This window comes from Eulemur rufifrons, chromosome 5 (assembly GCF_041146395.1).
Source record: "Eulemur rufifrons isolate Redbay chromosome 5, OSU_ERuf_1, whole genome shotgun sequence".
NCBI lineage: Eukaryota > Metazoa > Chordata > Mammalia > Primates > Lemuridae > Eulemur > Eulemur rufifrons.
Genome location: NC_090987.1, coordinates 10,967,219 through 10,988,083, shown reverse-complemented (window position 1 = coordinate 10,988,083; position 20,865 = coordinate 10,967,219). Strand labels below are relative to the sequence as shown.

The following is a 20,865-nucleotide window of genomic DNA, read 5'->3' as shown; positions in this document are numbered from 1 at the left end:
TGTGACCTCAGGTACCGCCCTCTGCTCACTGCACTTAGTCACACTGTCTTGCCCGTCCTTGACCGAGCCATGCACACTCCCTGCAGGGCCTGTGCAGGTACGAAGAGAATATTTCTTCTCTTGATAGGTGCTATTCATTTGACTTGTTTCCTCGCTTTATGTAGGTCTCCCCCCACATATCAGCTTCTCAAGAAGGCATCCCATAATAATCCAGTCACCTTACTTAGATTGTTCTATTTTTTTAGCAACAATTATTACAACCAGATTTCATATGTATGTTTTTTATTGTCATTCTTCTCCCCTGGACACGCTCTGTTGAGTATCCATCCACCGTGTGTGTCCACAGGACCTAAAATTGTCTCTGGCACATAGTATGTGTTCACTTAATATTTAAGGAATAAATGAATGTATATTTAATTTGTCCCACTTTTAGGTTGTGATCTCACTGACCATGTCTTGCTTAAATGCTAAAACCCTAGATTATTTTCTCAAGAACCATGCAGTGATGCTGTCTAGAGCAGGAACATTTTTCTTAGAAAACTAAGGAATTCTTTCAAGACGGTGAAAATGGACCCAAGAATCCTACAGCCCTCTGATGTCACTCATGTTCTATGTCATAGCCAGTGCTGTCAACAGCTGAATCAAATCCTGTGAACAGGTCCAGGCAAAATTAAATTATCCTATGAAAAATGGGCAAGGGACTTGAGTAGACAGAAAGAAGATATACAAATGGCCAGTAAGAACATGAAAAGATCCTCAGCATCCTTAGTTATTAGGGAAATGGAAACCAAAACCACAATGAGATACTACTTCACACACATCAGGGTGGCTGTTACTGAAAAAAAAAAAAAAAGGAAAATTAACACGTGTTGAGGATATGGCGAAATACCATGCATTGCTGTGCTGGTGGGAATGTAAAATGATACGGCCTCTGTGTGTGGAAACCAATTTGAGGGTTCCTCCAAAAGCTAAAGAATTACTGTATGAGCCCCAGGTGTAGACTGAAAGAACTGAAAACAGGGGCTCATACGGGTATTTGTGGACCAGTGTTCTATTCACTGTAGCCCAAAGGTGGAACCCAAACATCCACCAACAGAGGAATGGATAAGCACAGCGTGGTGTACACATGCAATAGGATATTGGCCATGAAACGGGAAGTTCTGGTGCATAACACAATATGGATGAGCCTTGAGGACATTATGTTAAAGGAAGCCAGACACAAGAGGACGGATACTGTATGAGTCCGCTTAAGTGAAGTGCGTAGAGTAGTCAAATTCATAGATGGGCATTAGGATGGTGGTTGCCAAAGCTGGGGGAGGGGAAATGGAGAGTTATTTCTTAAAGCTTATAGGGATTCTGTTTGGGGTGATGAAAATGTTCTGGAAATAGTGGTGACAGTACAATATTGTGAATGCACTTAGTGCCGCTGAATTGTACACTTAATGGTTAAAGTGGCAAATGTTGTGTTATATATATTTTACCATAACAAAATTTTTTAAATTACTCCAAAGTGAAAAAGGCATTGGAAGGACAGGTGTAAAAGGAGCCAACTTTGGCATTTCAGGGTGGGAGACAGCCCTTTCTCACCTCCCTGAAGTGAGCTGCCTTCGCCTGTGGATTTCACCTTCCCCAGTTGCTCTTTGTACCTCCACTCCCGCCCCGACCTCCCAGCCCAGGCTCTGTTCTTGTCCAGGAGGAGTTTGCACCTTCTTATCGCCCTTTCTCCTCCCAGTAGTCTTTATGGTAGCTCCACGGTGCCGCTGAGTCCTTCCCCGCCCCATGTGAACCCAGAAGGATGGGACACTGGTCAGAGTTCAGGGCCACGTTCCCGCTCCTTCCCTGTCCCCGATCAGCGGGCGCTTTCCACTGCACCAGGTCTTGGATTGCCGTGTGGAGCTCTGTCTATGACAATTTTCTTTCTTCCCTGCATCTGTGGCTGTGTCCCTTGGTACTAAAAGCTTTGACAGGGCACGGATGGGCCCTGTCTTTCGTCCTTTAGTCCTGCATCAAGCCAATACCTCGTGCAAGTGTATGAGAACTCAGTGAAAATGACTTTGATGGTGGGGTGACAGCAGAGCTTTTTATTTATTTTGTTATTTTTTATTTTTATTTGTTTTTTTTTTTTTTTTTTTTTTTTTTTGAGACAGAGTCTCGCTCTGTTGCCCGGGCTAGAGTGAGTGCCGTGGTGTCAGCCTCGCTTACAGCAACCTCAAACTCCTGGGCTCAAGCGATCCTCCCGCCTCAGCCTCCTGAGTAGCTGGGACTACAGGTGCCACCATGCCCGGCTAATTTTTTCTCTATATATTTTTAGTTGGCCAGATAATTTGTTTCTATTTTTTAGTAGAGACGGGGTCTCGCTCTAACTCAGGCTGGTCTTGAACTCCTGACCTCGAGCGATCCACCCGCTTCAGCCTCCCAGAGTGCTAGGATTACAGGCGTGAGCCACCGTGCCTGGCCCTATTTTGTTAATTTTTAAATCAAAATATTAAGTGAGTACAAATGTTTTTGTTACACATATAGCTTTGTAATGCTCCAGTCAGGGCTGTAAGTGGGGAGTCAGGGCTGTAAGTGTGCGGTCACTGGAATAGTGTTCATTGTACCTGTTAGACAGGTTTTTGCCCCTCCCCTTCCCCCTCCCCCCTGCTTGATTTCCAGTGGCTTTTACTTCCCTCTGTGCCCATGTGTGCCCGTCGGTTAGTTCCAACTTATTAGAGAGTACATGTGGTGGTCTGTTTTTCCATTCTAGAAATACTTCACTTAGGATAATGGTCTCCAGTTCCATCCAAATTGCTGCAAAAGATGTTAATTCATTTTTTTATGGCTGAGTAGAACTCCATGTTATACATACACCATGTCTTGTTAATCCACTCATGAATTGATGGGCACTTGGGATGATTCCACATCTTTGCATTGTGGAGCCATTGTGCATCTATTGAATTGTGCTGCAATAAACATTCGAGTGCAGGTGTCTTTTTTATAAACAGCAGAGCTTTTTAAAGGAAATGATCGAATTTTATCTTCTGATCTGTATTATATGAAAAATCATTTTTCTAGATAAAGGCAAATGACTCAGGCAAAGAAATGAGTGGCCTTACTCTATTATTTTCACAGTGAGTAAATCAACTTACAGCCCCTTTTTGGGGGGTTACTGTGTATGTGGGGAAGGGATTGATTCATATTTATAATTTCCAGTGAGACGGGAGTTGACCAGCTGCGATGAATGCCTTCAAGTGGGCGTTTTCAGTGGTTTGCAACCTTTTTGGCACCAGGGACTAGTGTCACGGAAGACAATGTTTCCACGGGGATGGGGAGTTCGGGTGAAGACATGAGCAATGGGGAGCGGCTGTAGATACAAATGAAGCTTCACTCTCAACCCCCGCTCACCTCCTGGTGTGTGGCCCAGTTCCTAAGTTTCACGGAAGACAATTTTTGGGGGTGGAAGGAGAGCTCTGAGGCCCAGTATGTAACAGGCCACGGACCGCTACTGGTCCTCAGCCCGGGGGTTGGGGACTGCAGGGAGATAATTTGAATACTCTTTATCACTGGACACACATTCACAAAATGCATTTTAAAATATCCCAAATCCTTTAGTATCAGGCCAATTATAATATTGTTTGTGATAGTTTCATTTCTTCACAATCTTCTCAAATGAACCAGGCACATCTTTTCACGTTGTACTAATCACAAAATACATGAGCCTTACTTTGGGCAGCAGAATTTTTTGTTTTTCCAGTGCCATGTGTAGCATATATTTCTTAAAAATGAATTATATTTTCAACACTCTGGGAGTTTTCTGTTAAAACCTCTGATTCTCTGTATCCACTTCTGTTATGACTTAGGCCAGTGGTCGCCAACCTTTTTGGCTTCAGGGACCAGTTTCATGGAAGACAGTTTTTCCATAGATGGGGAGGGGGAGATGGTTGCGGGATGATTCATGCACATTACATTTATTGTGTAGTCAAACCTCTTTGCTAATGAAAATCTATATTTTCAGCTGCTCCCCAGCACTAGCATCCCCGCCTCAGCTCCATCTCAGATCATCAGGCATTAGATTCTCATAAGGCGCCGCAACCTAGATCCCCCTGAGCACAGTTTACAGTAGGGTTCGAGCTCCTATGAGAATCTAACCCCTCTGCTGAGCTGGCAGGAGGCGGAGCTTATGCGGTGATGCAAGCGATGGGGAATGGCTATAAATACAGATGAAGCTTCCCTCCTTCGCCCGCTGCTCATCTCCTCCTGTGCAGCCCCGTTCCTAACTGGCCACGGACTGGTACTGGTCCGCTGCCCAGGGGTTGGGGACCGAAGACTTAGGCCACGTACCTGGCCAATATAACTTGGGGTCTCCAAGTTTTTAATGTGTTCCACAGTTGACTGGTCTCCCACGTGGGGCAGACACACCCCAGGGAAGGTGCCAGGTGATCCACTGGGGTTCACGAGAACCCTAAAACATTGCCCCTTTATGTTCTTTGTCTCTTTAATTTATAACACATTATCTTCACAGGTGCCTGTGCAGTGTTGTTCTAAAGCATGAAATGATGCTCTGCGTTATACAAAAGAAACAGGAGTGTGATATTTTCTCTGTAAATGTGTTAAGCCTGAAATTCTATCTACCAAGTTTATTTAAAATGAGAATGTCTGGACTTTTGGTCACAACTTGCTTATGTCCTGGTTAGCAGAAATCGCAGATACAATCTAGCAGCAGCTTTATCAGCAGACAGATGAGTCAGCTGTCTCTCTGCCTTCACCTAGGCGGAGCTGAACTCCCACACACAAAGCCACCACAATGACTCGGGACACTTGCCACAACTTCGCATTGATGCCTCAAGTTTCCAATCCCGTGAGAAAGCACTTCTTTATTTGAAGTCAAACATGCGTCTTCTTCCAGTTGTCCCGCTAAAATGCTCTGCTGTGCAGCTTTTGCTGGTCACAGCAGGTTAAAAGTAAGAGAGCATGATGCACTCAGGAGTACTGTTAGTCCTTCAGAATATTTCTTGGGGTGCCTAGTCTCTCCGTCCCACCTTCTTTCTCTGTTCTGGTCATACCCTTTTCCCCTCAGGGAATGACTGGATGTCAGTAGTGTGTACTTACTATTCTGCTCAGGTGTGCACAGAAATATCCCTTTCTGCTGAATGCAGACCACTGGGCCGAGGGCCCGGCGACCTAATTCTCCCAGCAACCTGCTAGAGAGGTCTTTAGCTTCAAAGACAGGAAGCAGAACCTTATTGCTTATGGAGTATTGACACTTGCCAATGCCAGCCAGGCCATTGACATGAAATATTAATATTGCATCTGATTCTCAGTGCACGGGGATGGGCACAGTTATTAGCTCCATCACACAGGTGAGGAGACTAAGGCTTAGAATTGGCCTTTTTTTGGTCCCAAAATTGTAGAAATGTAGATAGTTTTTTTTTTTTTTTTTTGAGACAGAGTCTCACTCTGTTGCCCAGGCTAGAGTGAGTGCCGTGGCGTTAGCCTAGCTCACAGCAACCTCAAACTCCTGAGCTCAAGCGATCCTCCTGTCTCAGCCTCCCGAGTAGCTGGGACTACAGGCATGCACCACCATGCCCGGCTAATTTTTTTTCTATATATATTTTTAGCTGTCCATATAATTTCTTTCTATTTTTAGTAGAGATGGGATCTCGCTCTTGCTCAGGCTGGTCTCGAACTTCTGAGCTCAAACTATCCGCCCACCTCGGCCTCCCAGAGTGCTAGGATTACAGGCGTGAGCCACCGCGCCCGGCCTGGATAGTTTTATTAAAGAAATGTCAGGCATTCTTCTGTCCAGGCCCAACTGGAAGCCCAATTCTGAGAGCTGCCCTGGGTAGAAAAATCTTCCTGCTCTGAAGCCCGCCCTGCCCTTGCCCCTGGGGACCACCTCTTTCTACCCTCCTCACCAACACTCCAGGTACCACGTCCCCTCCTCCCACCTGAGTTCTCCCGGCCCTTACCTCTCCTCTGCTACAGTTCTGTATTCTGTCATATCAGACTTTTAGTTAGTATTTAATTTTTCTTTTTTCTATAAATATCTGCCCTGTCTGACATCAGAGCTACACGTGATTCCTACGTCATTTCCACTCCCAGTGACGAACGTGAACTGCAAGCATGCGGGTGGGATGCTTTTTCTTTGCATTAACAAACACAGGACTGTGCCGTAATCAAGAATAGAAAGCCAGATGAAATGGAGAAGAGTACCTGGAAGCTTCCAGGAAAGTAGCTAAGAAAGGGGCAAACCTGGAAGGCTGTCCCAGAATATCTCGATTTAAAGGGTCTGCGTTTCGACTCACTAATTGGACGTTTGTAAATGGCAGAACTGAGACCTCCTCTCTGGCTGGCCATCTCAGCTGGCTGTCGAAAACGACATTCAGAGAAATAGACAAGAAGTAGAGCATTTGTTTGTAGGTAACTTTGATCTATTAATGCTACCTTTTGTTTATTGTTTGTTTACTTCTGAGAACAGAATGCTTCAGAGAGAAATAATTTCTTACCGTGAGACCAGCATAGTAAAGAAACTCTCTTAGTGTTCTGGGCACACAGGACACTAGTGATTTATTTGTATTCTTTCTACTTTGGGTAGGATCAGTTTCGGTAGTGACTTTCTTTAAGGATTTTTTTTTCAAGGTCAGCAGGACTATTAAGTAAGGTGTTATTTTCACATTTAATAGTTTCTCTCTTAACAAAAACCACATCTTTCAGTTCTACTGTAATATTCAGAAATTCGATACCATCCTTACTGAAATTATAGCTAGATTCTCAAATATAGTCACAGAGGATATTTTATAAAATCTATGGAAAACCCCTCATTTGGTCTTCTGGGTGAGGTCCTTTTCCTCTTGATTTGACAGAAGGGGCCAAGCCTCTTTCTGCTTTGTTATATGTCAGCGTGAATTTTCAGTAGAGCAAGAAAGTAATTTTAGTATCCATATGACTTTCACTACAATTGGGTTAACAGCATGAAAAATAAATATTTAACCTTCCCTTCAGTGTTCTAAATACAGAGCCATTCGTCTCTGTAGCTCCACCGGCAGAAATGTTATGTTTCTTCAGCTTATGGTTTTTCAGAATTAGACCCAACATGGCTTTGCATAGGGAAATAAATCCACATAGCCTTATAGAGAGAATTTTTATTTATTTACAATTTATTGTCTCACCCCTCCCTTCCAAAGCCTCACACAGATTGTGGGCATCTAATTCTAGAAGGGTCTGTCACCATTAAGATAAACACCAGCCTGTATCCTCTGAAACAAATGTACACAAGACACAAAAAGATGCAAAAAGTGAGGCAATAGAAGTCAAATTATCTTGCTATTTTAACTCCCCTTTTCCAGAGTTATTAAGGAACATGCAGGGGGAATTTGTACGTGAGGAGGACATTTGCTATAAACAGACTCTAATGTTCCTTACCAGTTCAGGAGAGATCTATTAGAAAACAAAAGTTAGTTGAGGTAAATTCTGTGGACCAAACAGAGTATTTGTAGCTTGTTGATTAAGGACTATAGCCTGTCAATACGTGGCTGTTTTTTACAAGACTTCTAAGTACTTTAAATCAAATCATATTCCCCAAAACATAAGAACTGGAGACAGACCTGATCCCAGCTGGCCTCCACGGCAGCTGTTCTATAGAACAGTCTCCCATTTGGATCACGAATCAGTTCTCCTTTTGCTTCCAGAAGGATGCACCCAAAAAATGACATGGGTTACCTGTGGGGTGGGGGTGACTGGGAGAGCCGTGGGAGGGAGACTTTTCCCCAAATAGGGTGTTGGACATTTTGAATTTTGTATCATGTGACTATATTCCCTACTTAAAAGATGAAAAATTTTAAGTGTTTCTGCTTTATTTGCTTCATGAAGACAACTATGATTCAAAAGCTTTGATTCTGTTGTTTTAGAAGGAAACAAGTCTTAAAGGTAAACTCAAAAAAAAAAAAAAAAACTCAGTAACTGAAAGTTTGTGCGTGTCAACTCAATTGTCAAAAGGCTTCCTTTGCTGCATCTTGGGCAAAGAGAGGCAACAAAGTGGCTGACAAACTCACCCCAGTAACCAAAAATCAGCAGCCTTAGGCCTAAATTCCCCCATTCCTTGGGAGGCTACTTAAGAACACTTAAGCAGGGACATGTTTTTATCAAATTATTGCTTTACTAGGATTGCTACCAATAATAATAGCCACCACCTTGCAACCATGGGGAGCCTGGTCTTGGAGGATGGAGACAGGCCCCGATTCTGGGCAGTGGGAAGGGAAGTCAGAGGCATGAAGAGAGGGCAGGGCAGGACTGCTGCCAGGAGGGTCTTGAGCCACCGGCGGGCTCCTGCCAGCGTCTGGTGGGCAAGACAGCCAGTGGTGAGATGGTGGGCATCAGAACTAGACATGCCGTAGGCAGAAGGACGAGTCAGACCGGGAGGGACCAAGCTGTCTGGCTGAAGCACATCCATTCATTCGCATCCTAAAAACGACACCCAGAGGATGCACCTGACAGCCCATCCAGGTAGAGGAAGTCAGGCATAAGGAGATCCACTGCAGGCTAACAGGAAACGGAGCCCAAGCAGGTGGGACTCAGGCAGAGTCTGGGAGTCCGGAGCAAGGAGAGAGTCTGGCCTGCAGCATCAAGGAACAAGTACGTTCCACCTCAGAGGACTGGCAAAGCAAGCGAGGCTAGAGCGTCAGAAGAACTGGGTTTCCTAATAAACACAAGACTGCAATGCACAGGGCAAGCCCGGGAGCCCACTAGTGGAACTGAGGCACAGGGTTGGAGTGAGCCCAGCAAAGGACGGTTCCACATAATGTGCAAGTACTGGGGAGCCACAGAGTCCTTTCATAAGAGGAGTCATCCTAGAACTGGATCTGCAGGTGGAGGGAAAGAAAGTTGGGAGCAGAGAGCCGGGAAGGAAGAGCACAGGGATGGTAAAGGCATGCTTTGTCTTCTGCACGGGTGGACATCCTAAAGAGTTTTCCAGATTTTTTTCCATTTACCCCCAAACCACATTTCCTTAAATATATGTATGTTGCCCTTTAAGTTGCATGTATGTTGTCATTTTAAAGGTTTGACGGTATACTTCAAAGTATGCTATGTAAATAGAGAACAAAGTGGATTTCTGCTTAAGCTGTACCTTAAATGAGATAAAACTGTAACTTTCTGCCTCACCATAGCAGATTTTCATAGTCGCAAAATTTTTGCTGCTGCTTGAAAGATCTGTAATTCTATAGCTCTGTCAAGTAGACATGTCAGTTTGGGGATGATGAAAGTGTTCTGGAATTAAATAGCAGTGATGGTTGTACAACCTTGTGAAAATACTAAAAACCACCGTATTGTACACTTTTAAAAGTTTGATTTTATGGTATGTGAATTATATCTCAATGTTTTGAAAAAGAAGGAGGTGTGACCAGGTGAAAAATCATAGTAAGGTATAAGCTTAGGAGAGAGAAAGGGATCTTAGGGAATAATCTGAAAATCTGTTTAAGAATTAGGACATCTGGTCACTCCTGGAAGCAGTGACTTCTCACTTTTTTTGCAAAGAGGTGCGAAGCTGCTGGGTTAGATGATGGGTGGGGTGAATGAATCACAGCCACACTCCTAAACATGGACACGAACTGTCCACAAATCCAGGTCATACGGCGCTCAAAAGGCACTGCGGCTTGGAGCCCAGGACACAGCCAGTGGCATCTGACAGTGCCCCTAACAGCTGCTTCGGGGGAGCCCTTTACCAAATTCCCCTAAAAAGTACCTTTCTGTGTGTGTAACACAAGGTGTGTGCTTATCTTACAGAGACTGTGCCACCTTCTTATGTGTCAGAAGCAGCTGATTTTGTCATCTGAAATACAGCCCAATTACGTATTCATCCTGTTCGCCCTTGTCATCAGCGTGGCAGCAGTGTTCACAAATCCTTAGGCTCAGATAAATCCTGTTTGTCAGTCCGCATGGCCACGTGTGGTTCTACCGCTTTGCTTCTGCTCTTTCTGCTTTTCTTTCATGTACGCACATTACCCAGAGAGACCCAGAGAGGGGCAGTGTCTGCCTCCAGGAGAGCCATTCCTACTGAAAACAAAAAGAAAGGAGACCAGAGGGGAGAGGCATGGTGACTTCTTTTAAGCCATTCCTCCTCCTCACTGTGATGTCTCTAAGCCCTTGTCACCTGGTGGAATGTATTGGGAGCATCCTATCCATGTTAGCTGGGTCCCTGGCTGGGCCCGGGAAACAAGTCCAGGTACAACCCTCCTGGCACACATCGCCCCAGTAATACGCTGGGACCTCAGAGTCACCATTCCTGCCCCCAGCCCTCCCGGTTAGCCCTTTGCCTGGCCAGGGTGAGCTCAGAGAGGTCTGTCTTGGCTGCATCCCCCACACCCACCCAGCTAGCCTTAGGTTTCCTGGATTTGGTGCGTTCTTGATAAAACTTCCTTCCAGAATTGGGGTATTTTGAAGATGCTTGGCTGCTTCCAAGCTATGTTATTTCTATCCCCTCCATCTGAGGTCTCTAATGTGCAGATGAAGCTCTCCTCTGACTGCCTTTGTGACACCGGGCTCCGGCCAGACTGAAGAGCTCTTATTGCCACCCCAAAGTGCCATTTCAGACCTCACTGCCTCTGACCTGTTCGCATTGTGTAAAAAGTCTTCCCTGCCCCGCCCCCTACCTCCACCTGCCAGTCCCTGCTTCTTCGTCTGGCTGATTTCTGTTTATCCTGTAAGGTAGGGCTCACTCCAAGGTCCCTTGGGAAACCTTTCCTGGATGTTTCTGTGTAGCAGCTACCCTGGTGCATGTTCACCACTGGACCTTAAGCCCCTTGAGGGGAAGGTTTGTAATTTTGCATCCAGGGACCCAGCCAGAACTTGACTGTCGTGTGCATGAACTCTGATGTCTGTTCAGCTAAACCCAGCTCTTCAGTTTCACTGCTCAGTGTCTAGCATGCCTGCTTATCAACAGGACTGTTGTTTTCTCACTCTGAGAATGCTGATGAGGAAAAGAGCTTTCCTGCAGCAAACTGATAAGAATCTCTGGGTGATTACAGTGGCCCGGGCTGCTTTGTTTTATTTTGTTTTACTCAGAGGGCAGATTCAGAGATTAGTATTTACATTAGAATCATACTACTTTGAACCAGAAAGGGAACTGGAGGCTCAGAAGGCTTAGGCAGCTTGTCCAGAATCCTCAGGGAGCAGGAAGCTCCTGCAACACCCCACCTCTCCCCACTTTTTAAAAACTCTGTGCATGTGTAACATTTTAAAATGTAAGCAGTATCAAACATTTTTTAAAACTCAGAAATAGCTCGTGACACCAAATTTGACATCCCTTGGTATAATCATATTACAGAGCCTCATTTTGTTCCTATGGTTTCATGACCGAAGTGGGCTAAGTGTATATTGACCACCGCCTGACTCCGGAGTAGTGGGACCAGTTTTGTTTGTGGCCTGTGCAAAGCAGTTTTTAACTTTCTGTGTGTAATTTCTAAATTTCCTTTAATCCATCATATTACCATGAGCATTACTGAAATGGTTTCAGCTATTCAAATGGGTTTTCATGCTTAAAAAGGTTTCAAGCCCTGTGCTAAAATGTTGGTTTTATACATTCTTAGGGGGAAATGGGCAGGAATAGGAAAGTGACATTTTTGGAGGTGATACTACATACAGCAGTTTCAGAACTGTTGTATGGTATTATGCTTTATAGAAATGTAATTTGGTGATTCATTTTTTGTTTTATCCAGAAAGAACCTGTGTGTAATCGCTACCTGATGTCACTGTTCTTTTCAGGTGACCGTGCAGCTCTCTCCTCCGTGTCCCAGCGAGAGGCATTATGAGCTTCTAGGACGATGCTGCAGCAAATGTGAACCAGGTACACCTGCTTCTGGGCCACCTCCCCTGTCCCTGAAAAGTGGGTGAGGCTTTCGTTGTTATATTTTTTTCTGTCCTGCCAGCTGAAAAAAGAAATTGGATAGACTTTTCATGGCAGTAGCAAGTGGTAATGTCCCTCACTACGAAGACACAAACTTTTTTTCTCAATACAATAAATAAAATCACTTAAAGATCAAAAGCAGTTGTAGATACTGGTACTTAATTTGTGCTAAAACACAATTTTCTAAAACACTATGCTATTTCTTGAGATAGCAAGAAGTTTTCTTAAAACCATATTTTAGCACTTTATGATTCAAACTCTCAAAATGTGAAATGCCACTCTTGTTTAAAATTGTTTTCCTGGAAATTTTATTTTGGAACAACCACACTGGAATTGTTGCTACTGAAAATTGCCGAAACCCAGTCCTACCTTCTCCCATCTACTTGCTGAGGGACAGAAGGCCTGGCTACCACTTTCCCAAAGTTGCTCTGCCAGGCGTGTGGCCAGGTACTTCTGCAGCCCCAGTGAGGTCCCCAGTCCACTGGGTCCCCCCTCTCTCCTTGTTCTGGGGAGGGGAGAGATGGGCAGATTACCTTGTAAGACCTTTTGGCTGTTTCAGCTACACATATTTCTTGGATGTGCAGAACCAAGATCCAGTGGTTTTCTTTTTCGAGTATGTGCGTGTGTGTGAGAGAGTTGACCATGAGAGCCCATAGTGTGTGGGGGACAGAAGTAGATTGAAAGCAGAGGGGAGTTTGAAAATGGGAGGGGAAGGGGGCAATGAAGTTCCTCTTGCTTAGCCCCCCTCCAGGAAACCCCTCAAGTTTTGCATGGCCTAGTTTAAAACCATAGCTCTGCTCCTTAGCAGAGTTTTTGAGTGCAAAGAGTGGTTGGTCTTTTACTTGGAAAAACCAAGAGACTGCTACGACTGCAGGCTCAGCAACCCAGGGGAGGGGACGCAGCCAGCCGAGCAGCGTAAGGAGCCCCGGTGCTGCGTGCACTGTGGCCTTGTATCACATCGTCTTCGGGGGGCTTCCTGGGATCATGGGCGTGAAAGTTGGTCCAATAGATTGGTGCCGTTCTTGTTGTCATTTTGCTTTGTGTTGTTTGGTTTTTGTTTCTTGATGGTATGTTCCTCCTCTTCCAATTTAAGGAAAGTACATGTCTTCTAAGTGCACTACTACCTCTGACAGTGTATGTCTGCCCTGTGGCCGGGATGAATACTTGGCTACCTGGAATGAAGAAGATAAATGCTTGCTGCATAAAGTTTGTGACACAGGTGAGTTGGTCGCACCAATGTGTCAGTGGGAAGAGTGGAAACCCAATGTTTGTCTTTTGTCCCTCTGATCTCCTCTTTTTTTTTCTTCTTTGAGACAGAGTCTTATTCTGTTGCCCTGAGTAGAGTGCTGTGGCATCAGCCTAGCTCACAGCAACCTCAAACTCCTGGACTCAAGCTATCCTCTGCCTCACCCTCCCTAGTAGCTGGAACTACAGGTGCACACCACCACATCTGGCTAATTTTTCTGTTTTTAGCAGAGATGGGGTCTCGCTCTAGCTCAGGCTGGTCTTGAACTCCTGACTTCCAGCGATCCCCCCACCTCGGCCTCCCAGAGTGCTAGGATTATAGGCGTGAGCCACTGCCCCAGGCCTGGTCTCCTCTTCTACACAGACATTTTTAGGTACAGCCTATGCTGTTTCTTTTGGGGGGACAGAGGAAGAAGCTCTGACCAAAAACCCCCGGAAAGGTGTGTTTTAGATGCCTGAAGCCTTGTGTTAAAATTCTTCACTTGGAATGTTCTGGAATGTGTTCATGTTGCAGTTTAATCATGGAACACATCTTACAGTTGATACAATGTTTCCACAATGTTCCCACATGCTTTCGTTCCCAAAACTCTGTGAGATCGCCATAATTAACCTATTTTACAGATGGATAAACTGAGACTTAGAGAGGTTGCATGACTTCTACAAGGTTAACAGATGAGAAGCAGGACTCAAAACTGTATCTTCTGACTCTTACACCTTTTTTCTAAAGTACAACTGTTTTATTAACTCTCCAGTTTCATCTCCTTACCAGACTGCCATAATTTTTTTGCCTCAAATGTTTTTTTAAATTATAATTTATTCATAAGAATCAGGATCAAAATACATCTCTGAAGCTTCTTAAGTTAGAGGTTCCTTTCTCTTTTTTTCCTTTTTCCATTCAGTTTATTTGTTGAAGAACCTATGTTCATCCCGTGGAGTTTCCACAGTCTGGATTTTGCCAGCTGCGTTCCCTTGGTGTCATTTAACATATTCTTCTGTCCCCTGTATTTCCTGTAAATTGGTTGTTAGATATAGAAAGCCAATCACGTTGTGCTTTCTTTTTGTTTTGCCTTGTTTTTGGCAAAACTCCACACATAATGTAGTTCTTGCATATAACGCGTTGCAGTCATATAATAACTGCTATCTCTCTTTATGATGTTAGCAGCTGCTAATGAGCATGGTCTAGATACATTTTTATTAAGGGCTGTAGAAAGGTGATATTCTCATTGTCTTATTTCTTCTTTTTTTGTTAGCTGACATGCCTTAGAAAGAGACACTTCCTCCACCAACTCTGTTACCCTGAAGTGCAGTACATATAGGAAAGACAGAGTAAATGCTTGTAACTTTATCACTTTTCAAACCAGTGCCTTACCAAGCATACTCCCAAGGATTCATATTAATATTGTGAACTCTTTAATTTAGATGTATTTGAGCTGTTTCAATCTATTGCAGTTACCAGTTTCACTGGTGCTCAGATTGTCACACATCTTCACGGTGGCTTCAAGTCTTCTGATACAACCTCAGGCATATTTAAGAGCACTCTTGCTTCCAGGCCTACCCTGGCCAATCCCTGTCCTAAACTACGATTAGCTAAGGATTCCTAAGGATTCCTGATGGCTTTTAGTGGAATATTTTATTTAGCGACCCCAGTCTGGTAGTAGGGAGACTCCCTGCTACTGGAGTGGTCCTTGTTTATGGATTTCTTTTTTAATTGGACAGAGCTAGGAACTAAGTATCGTTTTTAACACCATAACTTTTCTAATGTGCTAGAGATAGCTAGCAGATTTTGGCTGGAGAAGATAACATGGAAACTCCACTGAGCAGAAGCATCTGATCAAGTCGTTTTTATTTCCCACTGCTTAGTAATGACCTTGACTCATTGCTGTCTCTTGGAAATACAGATTCATTCTGTCTACCGCCAAAATTGATTAAAACCTGATGTGTTAAGATATTTTAAAATATGTCAAAATTACTCATCACCCCACAGGCTTATGTTCACTTACATTTGCGTGGGATTCTGGGAGTGCTGAGAATTTTCCTGAAAAGTGACATGTGTCCATGTATGTCCCCATGCGTTAGGTACATGTTTCTGCATTTTGGCCTTGGGGCTGCAAAGCCGACCTGGGCCTTGGAAACTGGGCACTGAAGTGCATGGGGATGTATCCAGGTTCACCATGTGTGAGTCTAATGGGAGTGGAAATACAAACTGTTCCCTCCCTGCTGGCTATAACTTGAGACAGTGAAGCGGGAAACAGATTTCTGGTTTGTTTCTTTTTCCCTTGGAACTCCTCTGAGTACTCAGGAATAGAAGGTACAAGTCCAGGTGAGATGGAGCCCTACAGAGCTATCAGGTCTGTTTTAAATACGTTACTGTTTTGTATCGTGTGCACGTGTGCAGTTGATTCTTGTTATTCACAATAGTTATGTCACTGAATTAGCAAATCCTGAACGGTTGCTCCTGGGGGAAATACAGGCTTAGGTTAGGTTCCTGTTGCAACATTTTCATCGACTGATCGACACATAACCTTCTTTCATGTGTGTTTCTGTTTAAAGACACCTTATTTGAAATATGTTGTTGATTCATTAGCACTCTCGGCACTCAGGGCCAACAGCGCTGTAACTCACGCCTGGATGAAGTTTATTTAACACACATGTTTTCTCCGTAAGGCACGTCAGAGCCTTCTCGCTCTCGGGAACACTAGAAAGCCCTTTGGCACTACTCTTGGGGGTTGTTTTAAACAGGAAAATCACCAACAAAAAGCAAAACAAAAATGAGAAAAACGTGGCACTAGATGATCGGCTGCAAAAAGGACACCTGTTTACAGTACGAGAGCTGAAAAGAGAAGGCAGAGTGTCACCTGGTTCGACCTCAGGGACCGGAGTGTGGAGTGACTCAAAATTTACACGGTTCTGGGCTCATCCATGAATGACTGCAACGTGCCCCAAGTATTGATTTTGAGGTTACAAATAAATTTTATCCAGTAGATGAACTTGCAGGTGTGAATCTGTGAATCATGAAGATTGACTCTGTGTGTGTGTGTGTGTGTGTGTGTGTGTGTAGTTTACAATGGAACTGAAAGGGGACAGGAGATTTAGAGTAAGAAGGCGAGCATTTTGCTATGTGTTGTGCAAAAAGAGACAAACGTCCAAGTATTTGGGGAGAGCGATTCCCGGGCATGTCATACGGCCCACTTCTGTGTTTTCCTCACTTACCTCACCACATCGTGACTCCCGTTCTCACTGGGGACCCTTGACGATCCCAAGATGAATCCCAAATCTCCAGAAACCCCATTCTCTTAGGTCCAATCTAGTATTGGTATTAAGGAGATCTATGACAGTTGAATTTATTATACTAAAATTCAAGGAGCTGTGTACTATGTCTGACTATTCTGCATTAGCCAAAACTATTCTGCATTCAGTGATCATAAATTCCCTCTTCCTTATCGTCCTACTAACATGCAAATTGACTTTTTTAGAAGCCCACAACACTCTTAATTATCAGAGAGAGAAAAAAACCTACTGGGACGTGTTGGTGCCAACACAGGAAGTGCCAGGAGGAACTTGGGAGTTCCTTAAACAGCGTGTCCTTGGTGATTCATGCTGTGAGCGAGCCGGGCGGGCTGTCTGGGCACTCTGGGCTGGGGTGTTGGACAGCTGGGCGACGTGGACGGTGTACTGTGCTCCCGCCTCATCCCCGGCCTCTGACCCGTCTCTTGTCTCCCGCAGGCAAGGCCCTGGTGGCCGTGGACCCCGGCAACCGGACGGCCCCGCGGCGCTGCGCCTGCACGGCGGGCTACCACTGGAGCCAGGACTGCGAGTGCTGCCGCCGCAACACCGAGTGCGCGCCGGGCCTGGGCGCCCAGCACCCGTGTACGGTTGGGTTTGCGCGTGTGTCGGCCCTCCCAGAGCCCTGCAGCTAGGGCAAAGCGAGCTTTGAGACAGCTTCAGTAACAGCATCATCAACACCCCAGGGCGCCACGTGGCACTGCAGGAACCCGAGGGGACCCCTTGATTTTCTCCAAGGTGCAGGCGCAGGCAAGACCTGAGAATGCCTCTCCGGCCTAGATTCTTCCAAAGGCCTGGGAGCAGTCGGCACACGTGCCCTTGTCACCGCCACAGTGGCCCTGGGGCTCCTCCATCTCTGAAACCCTGGGGTCCCCACTTAGGAGGGAATGGGATAGGGTAGGGGTGGTCAAACTTTTTAAAAAAATGTCTACTCCCTTATTAGCATTTTGAAGAAACCATGCAGTGCCCACCCCGCCCCCAGGCACATTTTTAAGTTGACATCTACAATTTTTTATTACAAATTTAAAGAGTTGTTAAGGATTAGTTACTAGGGAATTGTAACAGCAGTAACGCTTTAAAAAATATTCAGTGCAATCTAAACACCCTAGCAATTTGATACCCACCATCATTCATTGTAAAATGCACTGATCATACTTAACTGTTGGAAGTTTTACAAGTTCTCTTCTCTCCTTTGATTTGTATCCATTCCGTCTTCCCCACAGAATTCTATCCTAATATGTTTTTATGCTTCCAGGTCTTTTACAACCAGTCTTTCATACTCATTTACATCAAAAATATGCACTTATTTGAAATCTCAGTTTTTGAAAATGTACTATGACTCAAGGTTCTCAGGGTTGAAAACATTTCTTCTGGACCAAGTTGTCACAACTGGTCTAAAATAAATATATTCTATGTTATTATAAAAGTAAAAGCTTTTGAACTTTATAACAAGTGGGATTTTTTTCCAATTCATATATTCATGGTTGATACTACTTATTGCTAAGGAGAGACTTTTGTTATAGGAGTATCCCTCAATTCTTTCAGTACCTTCTGACTTATGTGTCTAAGATCACCTACTGATGTGATATCAGAAGTTATTATTAATGATCTATCAGTAGAGAACTTAACTGAGTCCTTAATTGTGTTGAAAGTAAAGACATAGAAATCCCTTTGACTCACAAAAAGTATTTCTTAGTGTCATTTGCTTTCCCGACTTCTAGGGGGTATAACAAAGCAGGTTTTTCAAAACATAACAAGTGATTATTTATAATCATTAATCGTTCGTTTAGAGGCACCTAGTTTTAACCCAATATACTTGGACAGGGTTGGGAGGATTAAAATATTATTCATTTCAATTCATATTGAGGAGCATGTCCGTGATAGAGTCTAACTGACAATCCTTATGAAATGCATTGACTAAACCAGACATGCTTTCTCTTAGGAAAAGTCTGATTTGATTTTTTTCAATTATTAAAATAAATCTCCCCATTATAGTCAACCCTCTCTGAATTCTGATTCTAAGATGGACAAGGCCCAGAGCCTTTCCTCAAGTTTGTCACCTGCATGTCACATCCAGGTTTCTGATAGATGTTCTCTCTGCCTTGCACCTTTGGAAGTGGTGCATTCTTTGACAACAGGTGGAAGATAGAAGTGAAGAGGTAGATGAATGACAGTTTCACTCCCCGCCTTGCAGTATATGTGAATTCAGGACAATTCAATCTGGTCCTAAAGGCCCCATTTCTGTTTCCCTACTTTTGCCTTTAATAGATAGGGGAAAATAGAAACTATAACCGGGTGCTCTGAATGCAGCAGATTTGCCAGGACCAATATTTCTACTTGTCATTTTGTTTGGTATCTCAGAGGTTTGGCATCATAGCAGGATTTGGGGTGGAAAACAAGTGTACCTTCTTTTGTAAACTGGGATTGTGAAAGGGAGAAGGGAGAAGAGAGCCTGCAGGGTGTTTTGGCAGGTCAGTGTTACCAAAGAGTCGTGTGGAAGTCCAGTGTATGGAAATTAATGCCCTTAACCCTTTGTATGCCTTGTAGGGCCTTAGAGAGCCCTCTTTTTGAAGGCTTCTCAAAATCTTCTAGACTTTGTTCATCTCTTAAAAAGCTGTTTGAATTAATGTAAGTTATTATTAATAATAGATGTTAACTGAGCTTTTGTGAGTATAGTTTCAAGGTAAATTAAAATACTAGATTAAGGTGGCAGGCACCTTACTCATTGAGCCAAATTGCAGAAATCAGGAATGTACTTCTACCTGACTTTGTACAAAGAAAATTTAATTCCTTATTTTCGCGTTTTATTCATGAAAATAAATCACAGAATTGCTACTAATTTCAGGAGTAATTTGTGGTTTGGGCACCAGCCAATAGCCTGATTATAATGTTACATAGTGGCCCATGTTCTTCATTGGACTCACCAAAGGGTCATCACATGCTGGCTGCAGTAGGGTCAGTAGACATAGGAGACCTGGGACATCCGTGTTTGATAACGTATTATAGTTTATGAGGAATGTGAGAGTTAAGCATATTAACCAGGATCAACTCCTACTTTCAGCCCTGTGGATCAAGGCAGGGCTCCAAAATCTACCCCAGCACTTGTGTTTATATGACTCCTTTCGTGCTACAGGCAGTCACAGCAGACTCTAAGGCCTATAAAGCCTAAGATATTTACTGTCTGGCTCTTTACAGAAAAAGTTTGATACCAGCCCTTGGTTTCAGAGAAAGAGACCTGCAGGGTTCTTTTTTTTTTTTTCAATTGAGAAAACTGATGACACTTCAATACTCATACTGAGATTACGCTCACCAGCAGGGGTCAGGACAGTAAGTTTCCCTTAAAAGCAGTAATGAGGCTGCCATTCCCTGGTGATGAAGGCTCACGTAAGCCAGGAAGGCAGAAAGGGGCCAGCAGCCAGGTGCCTGGGGAAAACAGGAGGTGGACGGCAGGAGCGATGGGCACAGACTCCCAGACTAGGAAACAAGGTGTGGGTGCAGGGCAGTGGCTCTGAACAGCAAAGGGTCAGGACAAGAGCTGGCCAGACCTGAACCTCAGATACCAGTGTTAGTGGCCTGGCATTGAGCCAGTTACCTTTCTGAACACAGTTCCGTAACTCACCGCTGGGGCCAGAACTGGTTCACCGGCACAAGCCAGCGGGGGCTGAAGCAATTAGACCTGGGTGTTGAGAGCAGGAATGGGGAGATAGGAACAGAGAGGGACAGCTCCTCATCTCTGGGCCTTTAGAATACCATCCTGGCCGATCTCTAAGTGTCCTTGTTTGTTTTTTGTTCGTTTTTTTCTGTTTGGTTTTTTTGACAGTGCAGCTCAACAAGGACACGGTGTGCAGGCCTTGCCTTGTAGGCTACTTCTCAGACGCCTTTTCTTCCACGGACAGATGCAAACCCTGGACCAAGTAAGTGACAACAAAGGAGCCAAAGACTTTGCTGATCTTAAGTAACTCAACCTCCACCATCTCGTCTGGGTTGAAAACAGATTCCATTGGGTTAGGCTTCCTCTTGAAGCATGTTCAAAATGAAAAATGTCAATTCAGCGTTGGAAAAATAAACCAGTCAAACCAATTCTTCAACCCGATATGCATGATGGGAACTTCGTGTGACATTTTAGATTCAATAGTCTGTGACTTAAAGTTGCAGCTTCTTTTTTCCTTTTTCTAACCTTATGTAGTTGAAAATGATTTATGACATTTATTATCATTCAATAACCTCTCCCACTTTTCCCAACTTCCCAACATCACTGGTTTATTCATTCAGAGATTTGTGTGTGTGTGTGTGTGTGTGTGTGTGTGTGTTGTATATGTGCATGTAGAAGCCTCCTGTTTATATAAATGTTTGCACACTGTAAACACCTTGGTTTTTTTTTCATATAATATATCCTGAAGCGTTTTCTATATTAGTTAACCTAGATCTTTGTAGCTTTTTAGAGCTGCAGAGTATTTCAT

At 44.1% G+C, this 20,865-nt stretch overlaps 1 protein-coding gene across 1 annotated transcript in view; it reads left to right on the top strand.

Moving 5' to 3' along the window:
- Positions 1–20,865, top strand: part of TNFRSF11A (TNF receptor superfamily member 11a) — a 54,793-nt gene that overhangs the window by 11,035 nt on the left and 22,893 nt on the right. Inside the window, exons 2-5 of the mRNA XM_069467920.1 lie at positions 11,737–11,818; positions 12,972–13,097; positions 16,847–16,990; positions 20,226–20,319. Of these exons, the coding sequence (XP_069324021.1) occupies positions 11,737–11,818; positions 12,972–13,097; positions 16,847–16,990; positions 20,226–20,319 (446 nt within the window). The remainder of the gene's footprint in view (positions 1–11,736; positions 11,819–12,971; positions 13,098–16,846; positions 16,991–20,225; positions 20,320–20,865) is intronic.